The sequence below is a fragment of the Oncorhynchus keta genome, chromosome 28 (genome assembly GCF_023373465.1).
Source record: "Oncorhynchus keta strain PuntledgeMale-10-30-2019 chromosome 28, Oket_V2, whole genome shotgun sequence".
NCBI classification, from domain to species: domain Eukaryota; kingdom Metazoa; phylum Chordata; class Actinopteri; order Salmoniformes; family Salmonidae; genus Oncorhynchus; species Oncorhynchus keta.
The window spans coordinates 75,467,767-75,481,193 of NC_068448.1; the positions used below are offsets into that span (position 1 = coordinate 75,467,767).

At 42.5% G+C, this 13,427-nt stretch overlaps 1 protein-coding gene across 50 annotated transcripts in view; it reads left to right on the forward strand.

Annotated features, from left to right (window-relative positions):
• Positions 1–8,034: 8,034 nt before the first annotated feature.
• The window catches only part of LOC118371655 (TGF-beta receptor type-1-like), an 80,816-nt gene continuing 75,423 nt past the window's right edge, over positions 8,035–13,427 (forward strand). For all 50 annotated transcript variants that reach the window (XM_052483997.1, XM_052483996.1, XM_052483995.1 and 47 more), the window contains exon 1: positions 8,035–8,169. In XM_052483997.1, coding sequence (XP_052339957.1) covers positions 8,100–8,169 — 70 coding nt within the window. In that variant the 5' untranslated portion in view covers positions 8,035–8,099. The remainder of the gene's footprint in view (positions 8,170–13,427) is intronic.

Here is a 13,427-nt window from a genome sequence, read left to right on the forward strand (position 1 = left end):
CATGGCAGAAACACAACATGGCAGCAACACAACATGGCAACACAACATGGCAGCAACACAACATGGCAGAAACAACATGGTAGCAACACAACATGACAACACAACATAGTAGCATCACAACATGACAACAACACAACATGACAACACAACATAAAAACACAACATGGTAGCAACACAACATGACAACACAACATGGCAGAGACAACATGGTAGCAACACAACATAGCAGAAACAACATGGTAGCAACACAACATAGCAGAAACAACATGGTAGCAACACAAAATGGCAGAAACAACATGGCAGAAACACAACATGACAACACAACATGGTAGGAACACAACATGGCAACACAACATGGCAGCAACACAACACGACAACACAACTTAGTAGCAACACAACATGACAAAGCGACAAGGCAACATGGCAGCAACACAACATGACAACACAACATAGTAGCATCACAAAGTGACAACAGCACAACATGACAACACAACATGACAACACAACATGGCAACACAACATGGCAGCAACACAACACGACAACACAACATAGTAGCATCACAACATGACAACAACACAACATGACAACACAACATAAAAACACAACATGGTAGCAACACAACATGACAACACAACATGGCAGAAACAACATGGTCGCAACACAAAATGGCAGAAACAACATGGTAGCAACACAAAATGGCAGCAACAACGTGGTAGCAACACAACATGACAACATGGCAGCAATACAACATGACAACACAACATAGTAGCATCACAACATGACAACATGACATGACAACAACACAACATGGCAGAAGCACAAAATGGCAGCAACAACATAGTAGCATCACAAAGTGACAACAGCACAACATGACAACACAACATGACAACACAACATGGTAGCAACACAACATGGCAACACAACATGGCAGCAACACAACACAACAACACAACTTAGTAGCATCACAACATGACAACAACACAACAACACAACATGACAACACAACATGGCAGCAACACAACATGACAACACAACATAGTAGCATCACATCACAACATGACAACAACACAACATGGCAGCAACACAACATGACAACACAACATAGTAGCATCACAACATGGCAGCAACACAACATGAAAACACATGGCAGCATCACAACATGACAACAACACAACATGGCAGCAACACAACATGACACACAACATGGAAAAACATGGCAGCAACACAACATAAAAACAACACAACATGACAACACAAAATGGCAGCAACACAACATGGCAACAACACAACATTACAACACAACATGGCAGCAACACAACATGACAACACAACGTAGCAGCAACACATCACACCATGACAACAACACAACATAACAACACAACATGACCACACAACATGACCACACAACATGGCAGCAACACAACATGACACACAACATGATATCAATACAACTTAACAACACAACATGACAACAACACAGCATGGTAGTAGAACAACATGGCAGCAGCACAACATGGAAGCAGCACAACATGACAACAACACAGCATGGTAGCAGGACAACATGGTAGCAGCACAACATGAAAACAACACAGCATGGTAGCAGCACAACATGGCAGCAACACAACATGACAATAACACAGCATGATAGTAGCACAACATGGTAGAAACATAACACGGCAGCAGCACAACATGGTAGCAGTACAACATGGTAGAAACACAACATGGTGGCAACACAACATAGCAGCAACACAACATGGCAGCAGCATAGCATGTTACAATAGCAGCACAACGTGGTAGCAGCACACACGGTGCCAATATTGTTAGGCACAGAATTCAACTGATTATAAACATGGGCGAAAAAGCCAGTCTGTCACTCGGAGACAAATCAAAAGGCTGCAAAGGGATAGGAGGAATATGCAAATTGGAGGAAGGTATCATTGTGGGACGTAAAAAAGATACTCAAATATACATCTACAGAGGATCTACTTTGTAAGGCCTCGCAGCAAGCGACGTCTTGCGGAAATAAAGACAGCAACCTGTCATGAATTATATCAAAGTGACTGTGCTGGTGTAATGTTATTTTTATGATTGTATTGCTAGAACAATTGTTCACAAAGTGGCTGTGATGTATTTGTATTGATATTGCTGCATTATGGTTGGGGGAGGGGGGGGGGTGTCTGCGGGCTTTCAGCTTCGTTCTACTTCAGCAGATAAGCTGCTTCCTACTGAGGGGGGCCAACGAATGCACACCACTTTTCATCAAAGGCGAACACTAATGATTTAAGTTTAAATCATTTTTGTGCCTCCCTGTACTCTTTCCAGCAAGGAAATCTGGAGAAACGTGTAGTGTTCAACATGAAGGACAAGACTTGTAGAGATATTCAGGATCTTTAACTTTTCCCTTTTCTTCTTCTTCTAATTAGTACAGAAATTCTGTTATCTTTCCAGTACTATGTAATTCACTGAACAAGTGCACTTGAGAGCAAGGCCCTCCCTGAAGATAAAATATTTTTTTCACTTGCCCTACTTAAATCCTTTACATTTAAACAGAAACAGACTGGGGTTTTTTGGAGTTGAACATACATTTATTTTTATTTTATTTTACTAGGCAAGTCACTTAAGAACAAATTCTTATTTTCAATGAAGGCCTAGGAACAGTGGGTTAACTGCCTGTTCAGGGGCAGAACGACAGATTTGTACCTTGTCAGCTCGGGGATTTGAACTTGCAACCTTTCGGTTACTACTCTAACCACTAGGCTACCCTGCCACCTCTACACTCTAACCACTAGGCTACCTGCCACCTCTACCCTCTAACCACTAGGCTACCTGCCACCTCTACACTCTAACAACTATGCTACCTGCCACCTCTACACTCTAACCACTAGGCTACCTGCCACCTCTACACTCTAACCACTAGGCTACCTGCCCCCTCTACACTCTAACCACTAGGCTACCTGCCACCTCTACACTCTAACCACTAGGCTACCTGCCACCTCTACATTCTAACCACTAGGCTACCCTGCCACCTCTACACTCTAACCACTAGGCTACCTGCCACCTCTACCCTCTAACCACTAGGCTACCTGCCACCTCTACACTCTAACAACTAGGCTACCTGCCACCTCTACACTCTAACCACTAGGCTACCTGCCACCTCTACACTCTAACCACTAGGCTACCTGCCCCCCCAAACCCCTACCACTAAGCCAACCTGCCACCTCTACATTCTAACAACTAGGCTACCCTGCCACCTCTACACTCTAACCACTAGGCTACCCTGCCACCTCTACACTCTAACCACTAGGCTACCTGCCACCTCTACACTCTAACCACTAGGCTACCCTGCCACCTCTACACTCTAACCACTAGGCTACCTGCCACCTCTACACTCTAACCACTAGGCTACCCTGCCACCTCTACACTCTAACCACTAGGCTACCCTGCCGCCTCTACACTCTAACCACTAGGCTACCCTGCCGCCCCATGATGGAAATGACTACGGTTCAGTGGACGGATTGTTAGTTGCCATCGTTTCAGACGTTCCAATAGATGTTTAGAACATTATACCATCTTCACTTTGACATAACGTCAAGGTTTTCGTCTGCAACCTTTACTCATCCAGATTTCTAAGCCAACCAGGTTGGCTGAACATAGGCTACTACTGTAAGTATGATAGTCGAGCTCATTGCCTGGCAAATAAGTTGTACCCCAAAATGATGCAAAACTGTATTGGAAGGGAGCTACTTCAGAACAATAAGAACTGAAAAATATAAAGTGACAAATTATACATAATCTGGTTCTGATCTCGGATCAGATTTACGGTTTAAGCTCAGCCTTACAGACAAGACCAGGACCATCGGAATGGGCCACGCCCTCCAGAGTGAAATGACACAATTGTCAAAAGTCAACATCTTGTCTGGGGGTTGTCGTGCTAGTCTGACACAGCGTAGCATCTATAAACTCTCCTCAGCCTTCTGCTCTGTCCCTAAGGGGACAAGACGCCACAGTGGCCAAGATCCTAATGGTGGTGTATAGAGGGGATTTTTTGGGGACCAGGTCACCCCACCAAAAATAGGAATGACAGATAAAGGACACCCAACCATTCCCGGCCTGCGCTGGCACTCCTCCATCACCACCACCAGAGCCTGGGCTGTTTCTGGGTAGATGACTCCAAGAGGGGCATAGTCCACTCTACTCTCTCTCTGTTGAGCAAACACTGGCCTGCCGGCTGTCGCAATATCCACAGAGCAACGTTTTCACGTTGATTCCCCCTTCGTTTTTTTTTTTTTTTTTTTTTTTTAGGAGGGGACTCATTAATGCATCTGTGGGGGTTTGGTGGGACTGCAGAGTGTGCAAACTGAATATTCAGGAAATTACACAGATGGAGATCAAACAATGGACCATCATCAATCTCTGTCACCAACCACAGGTATGGGAGGGGAGGTCAGAGACTTTATCCTGTTGAGGGTAGCAGAAGGGCAGAGTGAGTGAGTTAGTGAGTGAGTGAGTGAGTGAGTGAGTGAGTGAGTGAGTGAGTGAGTGAGTGAGTGAGTGAGTGAGTGTAAACCTAACCTGAACCATTGTAATGAACCTTTCCCCTGACCCTATCCTTAGCCCTTTTATCTAACTCCTAACATAACCCTAACCTTATTATCCCCTAAATGTAACCCCTAGCCTAGCTAACATTAGCATTAGCCACCTAGCCACCTAGCTAAATTTAGCCACAACAAATTGGAATTTGTAACATATCATACGTTTTGCTAATTCGTAACATATTGTACGTTTTGCAAATCTAGGTCCAGTTTCCTGATAACGATGAAACTTAAACTTGTGAGTGTTTGAACAATGTACCAATCAGTGCACTTGTTACGAATTGAAACTGAACGGATAAATGTTTTTATTTTTTAAATTTCACCTTTATTTAACCAGGTAGGCTAGTTGAGAACACCTTTATTTAACCAGGTAGGCTAGTTGAGAACACCTTTATTTAACCAGGTAGGCTAGTTGAGAACAAGTTCTCATTTGCAACTTCGACCTGGCCAAGATAAGGCAAAGCAGTGTGACACAGACAAAAACACAGAGTTACGAATATGTAGCGAGGGCCAGCCGACTAGAGCATACAGGTCGTAGTGGTGGGTGGTATAAGATGATTTGGTAACAAAACGGATGGCACTGTGATAGACTGCATCCAGTTTGCTGAGTAGAGTGTTGGAAACTATTTTGTAGATGACATCACCGAAGTCGAGGATCGGTAGGATAGTCAGTTTTACTAGGGTAAGTTTGGCGGTGTGAGTGAAGGAGGCTTTGTTTTCAAAATAGAAAGCCGATTCTAGATTTTATTTTGGATTGGAGATGTTTAATATGAGTCTGGAAGGAGAGTTTACAGTCTAGCCAGACACCTAGGTATTTATAGTTGTCCACATATTCTAGGTCGGAACCGTCGGGCAGGCGGGTGTAGGCAGCGAACGGTTGAAAAGCATGCGTTTGGTTTTACTAGCGTTTAAGAGCAGTTGGAGGCCACGGAAGGAGTGTTGTATGGCATTGAAGCTCGTTTGGAGGTTAGTCAGCACAGTGTCCAAGGAAGGGCCAGAAGTATACAGAATGGTGTCGTCTGCGTAGAGGTGGATCAGGGAATCGGCCGCAACAAGAGCGACATCATTGCTTTAAACTGTGTCTTTACAGGAGCAGTCTCGTGCTGAAAATTATTCCAGAATATTGGCGAAAGAGCTCGCTGTAGCTCTTAAATCATTTAGCGTCTGCTAAATGATTTATGGCTATTCATATTTTTTTACACAATACAGTTTGACCATCAAGAGAAGACTGTAATCCATTATGTATTCTAAGTGTTTGTATTATGTTGGCCATGTGTTCTGTATTCTAAGTGTTTGTATTATGTTGGCCATGTGTTCTGTATTCTAATTGGTTGTATTATGTTGGCCATGTGTTCTGTATTCTAAGTGTTTGTATAATGTTGGCCGTGTGTTCTGTATTCTAAGTGTTTGTATAATGTTGTCCATGTGTTCTGTATTCTAAGTGTTTGTATTATGTTGGCCATGTGTTCTGTTCTGTATTCTAATGTGTTTGTATAATGTTACTATGTTGGCCATGTGTTCTGTATTCTAAGTGTTTGTATTATGTTGGCCATGTGTATTCTAAGTGTTTATAATATGTTTGCCATGTATTCTGTATTCTAAGTGTTTGTACTATGTTGGCCGTGTGTTCTGTATTCTTGTGTTTGTATAATGTTGGCCGTGTGTTCTGTATTCTAAGTGTTTGTATAATGTTGGCCGTGTGTGTTCTGTATTCTAAGTGTTTGTATAATGTTATGTGCCAGTGTTTGTGTGTTCTGTATTCTAAGTGTTGTATATGTTATGTGTTCTGTTTGTATTCTAAGTGTTTGTATAATGTTGGCCATGTGTTCTGTGTTCTGTATTCTATTATAATGTGTTTGTATTCTAAGTGTTTGTATAATGTTAGCCATGTGTTCTGTATTCTAAGTGTTTGTATTGTGTTCTGTATTCATGTGTTGGCCATGTGTTCTGTGTTTATAATATGTTTGCCATGTATTCTAATGTGTTCTGTATTCTAAGTGCTTATAATATGTTTGCCATGTATTCTGTATTCTAAGTGTTTGTATTGTGTTGGTCATGTGTTCTGTATTCTAAGTGCTTATAATATGTTTGCTGTATTCATGTATTCTGTATTCTAAGTGTTTGTATTGTGTTGGTCATGTGTTCTGTATTCTAAGTGCTTATAATATGTTTGCCATGTATTCTGTATTCTAAGTGTTTGTATTGTGTTGGTCATGTGTTCTGTATTCTAAGTGCTTATAATATGTTTGCCATGTATTCTGTATTCTAAGTGTTTGTATTGTGTTGGTCATGTGTTCTGTATTCTAAGTGCTTATAATATGTTTGCCATGTATTCTGTATTCTAAGTGTTTGTATTGTGTTGGCCATGTGTTCTGTATTCTAAGTGTTTATAATATGTTTGCCATGTATTCTGTATTCTAAGTGTTCTCTCTTGCTATTTTTTATGCAATGTTTGACTATGTAAATTCTGCATTTCTTCAGTTTGTGTAAACTGTGAGCAAGAATAAATAAAGCCAAAGCTGCTTGTTCCTTCATTTGCTATAGAAAATATCAATGTGACCTAAAAATAGGATATCATGATAATGGTTTATTACATGTCCCCCCCAAAAATCAGATATAGGACAGACACTTCAGAACAAGTTCCTTTAGATTTTTTTTGGGGGGACTATCTGTTATTCCATGTTGTGAATCTGTTGTTACATGTGTTTGTATTGGCTAATAGCAGTAAGGCCAAAAATATGTTTTTATCAAACTTTAAGACTTCCCTTCCCTGGAATTAAGGGGCCCGAACCATGAAAAACAGCCCCAGACCATTATTCCTCCCCCTCGGGGAGGGGGAGCTTGCAACGCTAGGGTTGTGGGTTCGATACCCACAGGGGACCAGTACGGAAGTGTATGCACTCACTACTGCAAGTTGCTCTGGATAAGAGTGTCTGCTAAATGACTCAAATGTAAGTGCATTTTACCAATTAAGACAAGCAAGCTGTAAATAGGCTTGTAAAAGTTCAGTGGCAATTTTACCATGTAAATCTTTGTGAGGCAAAAAAAAAAATTATGTTTTAGATGCATGCCAGCAAAGCCACAACACAACACTAAACAATACAGTCATTCCATTATAACGGTGACCAACGGTGCCCACAAACTGTTAAGGCCTACACAAAAGCTGTCCCAACAGCAGAGCTTTCTTTTCAGCACCATGGAGTGAATCCTTAAACCACTGCTACACCTTGCAATCAGCGGAGCATTGTCTTGCAGCTTTAACAGTTCGTTTAGTTTAATTTGATGCCTTTCTTTTCAGCTGACACGGCTGACTTTCTACTGACAATTGAGATGAACAAATGGATAAGTATGTGAACTGTCAGGAAATGTTTACATCGGCACGAGAAGGCTTGCTTGGTCTGGGCGGGGTTTGGTACCAGCGGTACCAGCCAATCAGACGGGTTTCCCTCAACCATGGACAAGCGAGAGAAGTTGAGACAGTCAGTCTGGAGTAAGTCTCAACTACGATGGATGCAGTACCCTATTCTCTCGTGTTAATAGTCCTGTTCTTTGGGACTATGATTCAAGAAAATGATGGTAAGTGAGCGAGGTTATGTCTGGGATTTTTTTTTTTTTAGGATTTCTTTTACATTTTATTTTAATAGGTTGTGGACACGAAGTTGATTTCGAGGCGTCGGTTGTTTGCTCTTTGTTTTCAAGAAGCGGCAGCCTAAAAAGACTTCTCAAAGATGGCGCAGGTCAGACTCGGAGCAAAGCGGCGCTGTCAGAGCCGATGTTTATTGTTGAGGGGATCGTCTTTTGCCAGAGGAAAATAGCTTCTTTTTTTTTAGGACTTTGGCTTTAGTCCAGGAGCAATGCGCGAAGTCATTTGTAAACATGATGTTTCCGAGCTTTGACTGACTTTTAACTAGTAACTTGTTATTTCTCAGTCGAGCAAAGACTTTAGTTTGTATCCCTCACATTTTGTTTGTTTGTTTTGTTTATTGGTCTTAATCGTTCATTTCTCGTGCTGGACTGACCGAGGAGTTAGATGAAGAAAACCTCATGGCAGAAATGTCCAGGCAATGGTTGTGTTTTGCGTTTTTGTCCGTGTAGCTAAATAGTCACTGTTAATAAACAAACTCCGGTTGGCTGTCTATTTTTGAGGGAGGATTCCCCTTTAGTTAACTAGCAAATACTTCTTCAATCGAAAGAGATTGGTTTCTAGTTGAACTTGACACCGTAATAGCTATACAGTTGGTTATCATGAACCTATTTTAGCTAGTCTTTTTGTTGTTGCTACAGTATGCAGTTAGTTGCTCGTCACTCATGCTTTTTGTTGTTGTAAAACAAGGTTTTAACGCCGTTGACAAAAGTTAAACGGCAAAAAACTAACGTTAGCTAGTGACTGATCTTGAGGGGATGTTCAAAGTCATATTCATTGTACGAGCTTCACTGGGAGCTGAACTGGCATCTCACTCGTGGTGGTTTTCAAAATAGCCAATATTTCCTTGACACACGGATTGCTGGTAACGTTGTGGCTCAGAGGTTACTCGGACACCCCCTAAGATAGTACTGTGGGCTAATTGTCAGCCATTGACCAAGTCATTATTATGTAACTGACGAGTCGTTTTATCAGTTTGAGGAATTTTGCTCGAAATTGAGCAGGAACTGCTACTAAAAGTGTAGAGCTGGGCAGCTTAAAGTTCTCGTTCAACATTTTATCCATGCAATTGAACATCGTGAGACAACCCCCTAAACAAGGACTTGGACCCCCCCCCCCCTTCTTCTATGTTTTCTAAATTCCTCATGTCGATTATTGTACATTCCGTAACAGCTATGTGGCTGACAATGTGCATTCACACGTTTTTACGAACCTTGAGTTCCTTTATCCTAAATGCCATTATTGTTTAATTAAACACACAAAAATATATATATTTTTGTGAATACGGTCAGCCTGTGATTACCACAAACGAACTTAATGATTAACTAGAATATAGAGTAATTCTGCTGGTTTGGAGGAACCTTATGATATTCCTTTGTGTGGACGGAGAGTCGATGGAAACGTGACGAATACAGTCCCAGCTCACAGCGCTTGTATTTTGATCACGTAAAGGGAACCGTTCCCATACGTTTTAAGCAGTGTGCTTTTTAAAAGAATGTCATTAAATTAAACTCAATTGTTATGTTGACCTGCAGAGAGGATGTTTTGTTGTCCGTTTTTGAAATACGATTGACATGCTTTCGGTGACGTGGGAGCGTCAACGAGGCCGGGTGTATTTGCATCAGAATGAAATCCATATGCTTGATGCATATAATCCTACGGATAAAGGAGCAGACCACTTTCTCAGATTGAAGGTGCTGGACTATTTTTTTGGGGGGGGTTTTCATTTACTTATTTTTACACCAATAAGAAGCTTAGCATCTAGGCGATCTATGCATTTCTGGGAAGCTGTTGTGTGTAAAATAGGGGGGGGTGAATCTGTACATCCCTAGTTTACCTCCCCTAGAATATTTGATGCTATCACCGCTGTCATAAATGATGCACAGCGTCAAGATACATGGATATGAAATAGTTAACGTAAACACACGTTACGTGATAGTAGTGCTCACCATGCAGTCGGTAACATGCATGTCACTCTTCCCTCTGAAATCGGACAATTGTCAGTTAGATTGGACCTCCTACCAATGCTGTTTAGGCTTCATCATGGTGCTTCTCTCTAAACGGACTCTCTAAACAACTCCATCTCCTTTAGCTGCGTTGGATGGGGCATTTGGTGACAATAGCAGTTCATTTCACATTATCTGTTGAGACAGCTGGTGTTTGACCTTTGCGTCCTCCAGTGACCTTTTGCAAACCTCATTACTGTCCGGCGTCCAGCTCCCGTGGTGTTCAACAATCCCGTTGTGCCCGGCTCAGAGCCCCCTTTAATTTGCGATCTGCTCAAAACGTGCGTTGCTTGCTCCCCGCATACTGCAAGTAAACAGTGCATGTTCATCAGGGAAATAAAAAAATATGCGCAGCTTAGTTTAAGTGCTATATCTCCATGTCACCGATAAGACCACATCAAAAGCTTTTAAGCACCTGTGATGCCGTGTCGGCATCAGAAAGAGGGATAAACTCCAGGCCGCAGCAGCACAGTGCAGAGCAAGACTTTTGAATTCAGTCACATTCCATAACCCCCCTCCCCCAACTAGTCAAAAAGGGGTGTTTGCTATGGTCAATACAGTACATTTGCCTTTTGGTCAGAGGAATGTGAAACATTTGAGTGACCGGCCCCTAAACTGCCTCTTGTCCTTGGAGTAAGGAACCACAACTAATTTGAGAAGTTGTATTTGTGCCCAGCTGTGATTGGATTCAGGGGTAGTGATTGGATTCAGGGGTAGTGATTGGATTCAGGGGTAGTGATTGGACTCAGACGGCCCCCGCTTTTACCCGGGATCGAGAATTCTGCTGCGACTAGTTTAAAATTATTATTAAAAAAAAACACCTTTTCACATGAGTTCCAAATATCTCCAACGGTCTCCAGCGTGAGTTGTTTTATGAACGTGATGTCAGAATGCACTCACTGTTCTAATATGTGATTTGTTACGCAACAGTACAGTTAACACACGCTGCCTGATAATTATCTATAGGCAATGTTTCGTCTTGTCAATTTCAAATTATTTTCGGAAACAAGTTTTATTTCCGAACAACAGTTTAAATTGAGGTGTGTTCCGCCCTTCTCGTTAATTCACATAGAGGTAGCCCATTTCTGTGTTGAGGACAATTTTATTTTTGAGGCATTGCCGAGTCTGACAAACTTCTCTCTTTGAGGAGAGCCCAAGTACTTCCCTAGTTTTTCCACAGATCAAGTATGCAGACATTTACACAGTCTTGCACGAACTGGTACATTTTCTGTCTGGAATTTATAGTTTCATTCACATGTTTTGAAGTACTGGTGACATCTAATGCATTCTGACTATTGCATAGATTATTGTAATGGACACATGATGTGTGTAAAATAAATTTTTGAAGGTTGTACTGATTTACAATGAGCTAATGATATGCTGTTTGCCAGCTATGTGTGGCACCATGTTTCTTTTACATGATACAATGCATTCTGGGTGTCATGTAAACGTCTGTCAGACCAAAGATGTTCTACTGAGGTGAAGGAATGGCAACTCATCTTTCAAGCAAACTACCGGAAGTGAATGATCGTACACGACCCTCCTCATCCGTCTGAGCGACGACACCCGTCTGAGCGTACGCTGCATGGACCACTGTAGAATGATCACACCCGTCTGAGCGTACGCTGCATGGACCACTGTAGAAAGATCACACCCGTCTGAGAGTACGCTGCATGGACCACTGTAGAAGGATCACACCCGTCTGAGCGTACGCTGCATGGACCACTGTAGAAAGATCACACCCGTCTGAGAGTACGCTGCATGGACCACTGTAGAAAGATCACACCCGTCTGAGAGTACGCTGCATGGATCACTGTAGAAGGATCACACCCGTCTGAGAGTACGCTGCATGGATCACTGTAGAAGGATCACACCCGTCTGAGAGTACGCTGCATAGACCACTGTAGAAAGATCACACCCGTCTGAGAGTACGCTGCATGGATCACTGTAGAATGATCACACCCGTCTGAGAGTACGCTGCATGGATCACTGTAGAAAGATCACACCCATTTGTTGGTACATGTAAAAAGGCCTGAAGAAAAGGAGAGACAGAATGCTGCCAGAGAAGGAGTACATTGATAATTCTCTTCTGTTACATTGGAAATAGTAAAGGACTACCTGTTTTGCAATCTGTTTCAATCAGTCGCTGACTTCCTGTCCCCCAAATGCTCTACAGACACTCGTATTAAAGCCACCGGGTGAATTCTTTTTGTCATTATCCTTTTATCTGGAGGATATTTCCAGAAGCAATTTTGGCTCAGTGCCTTTCTCAAGGGCAAAACAAAAAACTGTACCTCTACCCCTCCCCTATTAGTATGAACTTGACCCATCTAGCCCATAAAACTCCTGGCCATCATGATGGAATGACGTGCACATACATCCATACAGCCGGAACTACTTTCCTGCATTGAGGTGTGTGTGTGTTGAGCTCCCCCCCCCACTGAGATGACTGGGGTTGGCCGCCTCTTCAGACCTTCCAATCACCTCAGCTGACACATGCTTCGAATAGCCTACCTGCTATGAACTCACTTTTTCTTTTTTGGACGGGGGGGGGGATCAGTTTACGTAACAGTATACAGCCCACTCGAGTCGGTGCTTTTGAACACTCCCCCGACATGTGCAATTTCTTAAACCGTCAACTTGTGTACATAACCACATGGCACAGTAGCTCCACCGCACTGAGTAGTTCAATGTGTATCGGATTTATCTGCCTCTGCGGTGATAGGAAAGAGCCTCCCGACATGTACATGTGCTGCTGAGATTGTCCCCCACCCCACATCTACCACTGTTATAAGCAGGATTGTTTTGACTCGTGGTTTCTTAAACTTTCATTAGTCTTTTCTGGTTTCATCCTACAGTAATCTCTGGTGTGATTTCTCCAGTCCCACGGGGAAATGTGTGTGTGTGTGTGTGTGTGCGTGGCAACATCTATTTGGTTAATGGCTGAATGTGGATGTTAGCTTTTGTTTGGGTTTTTTACTACTGCAGTCCACTCTCTCTTTTTGAACGGGCTGTATCAAACATAAAATGTGCCCTCTCAGGGCTCCCTCCCTCCCCTCTAGCAGCAGAAGGGAAGGTTTTACGACTCCTCGGTGTGCCACTGAGGCAGCTTGGTGAGCAGGGTATTTATAAAGAACACTCAGTCATATGCTCTGACATGCAAGCAATTAGTAAGGCCTATGCAA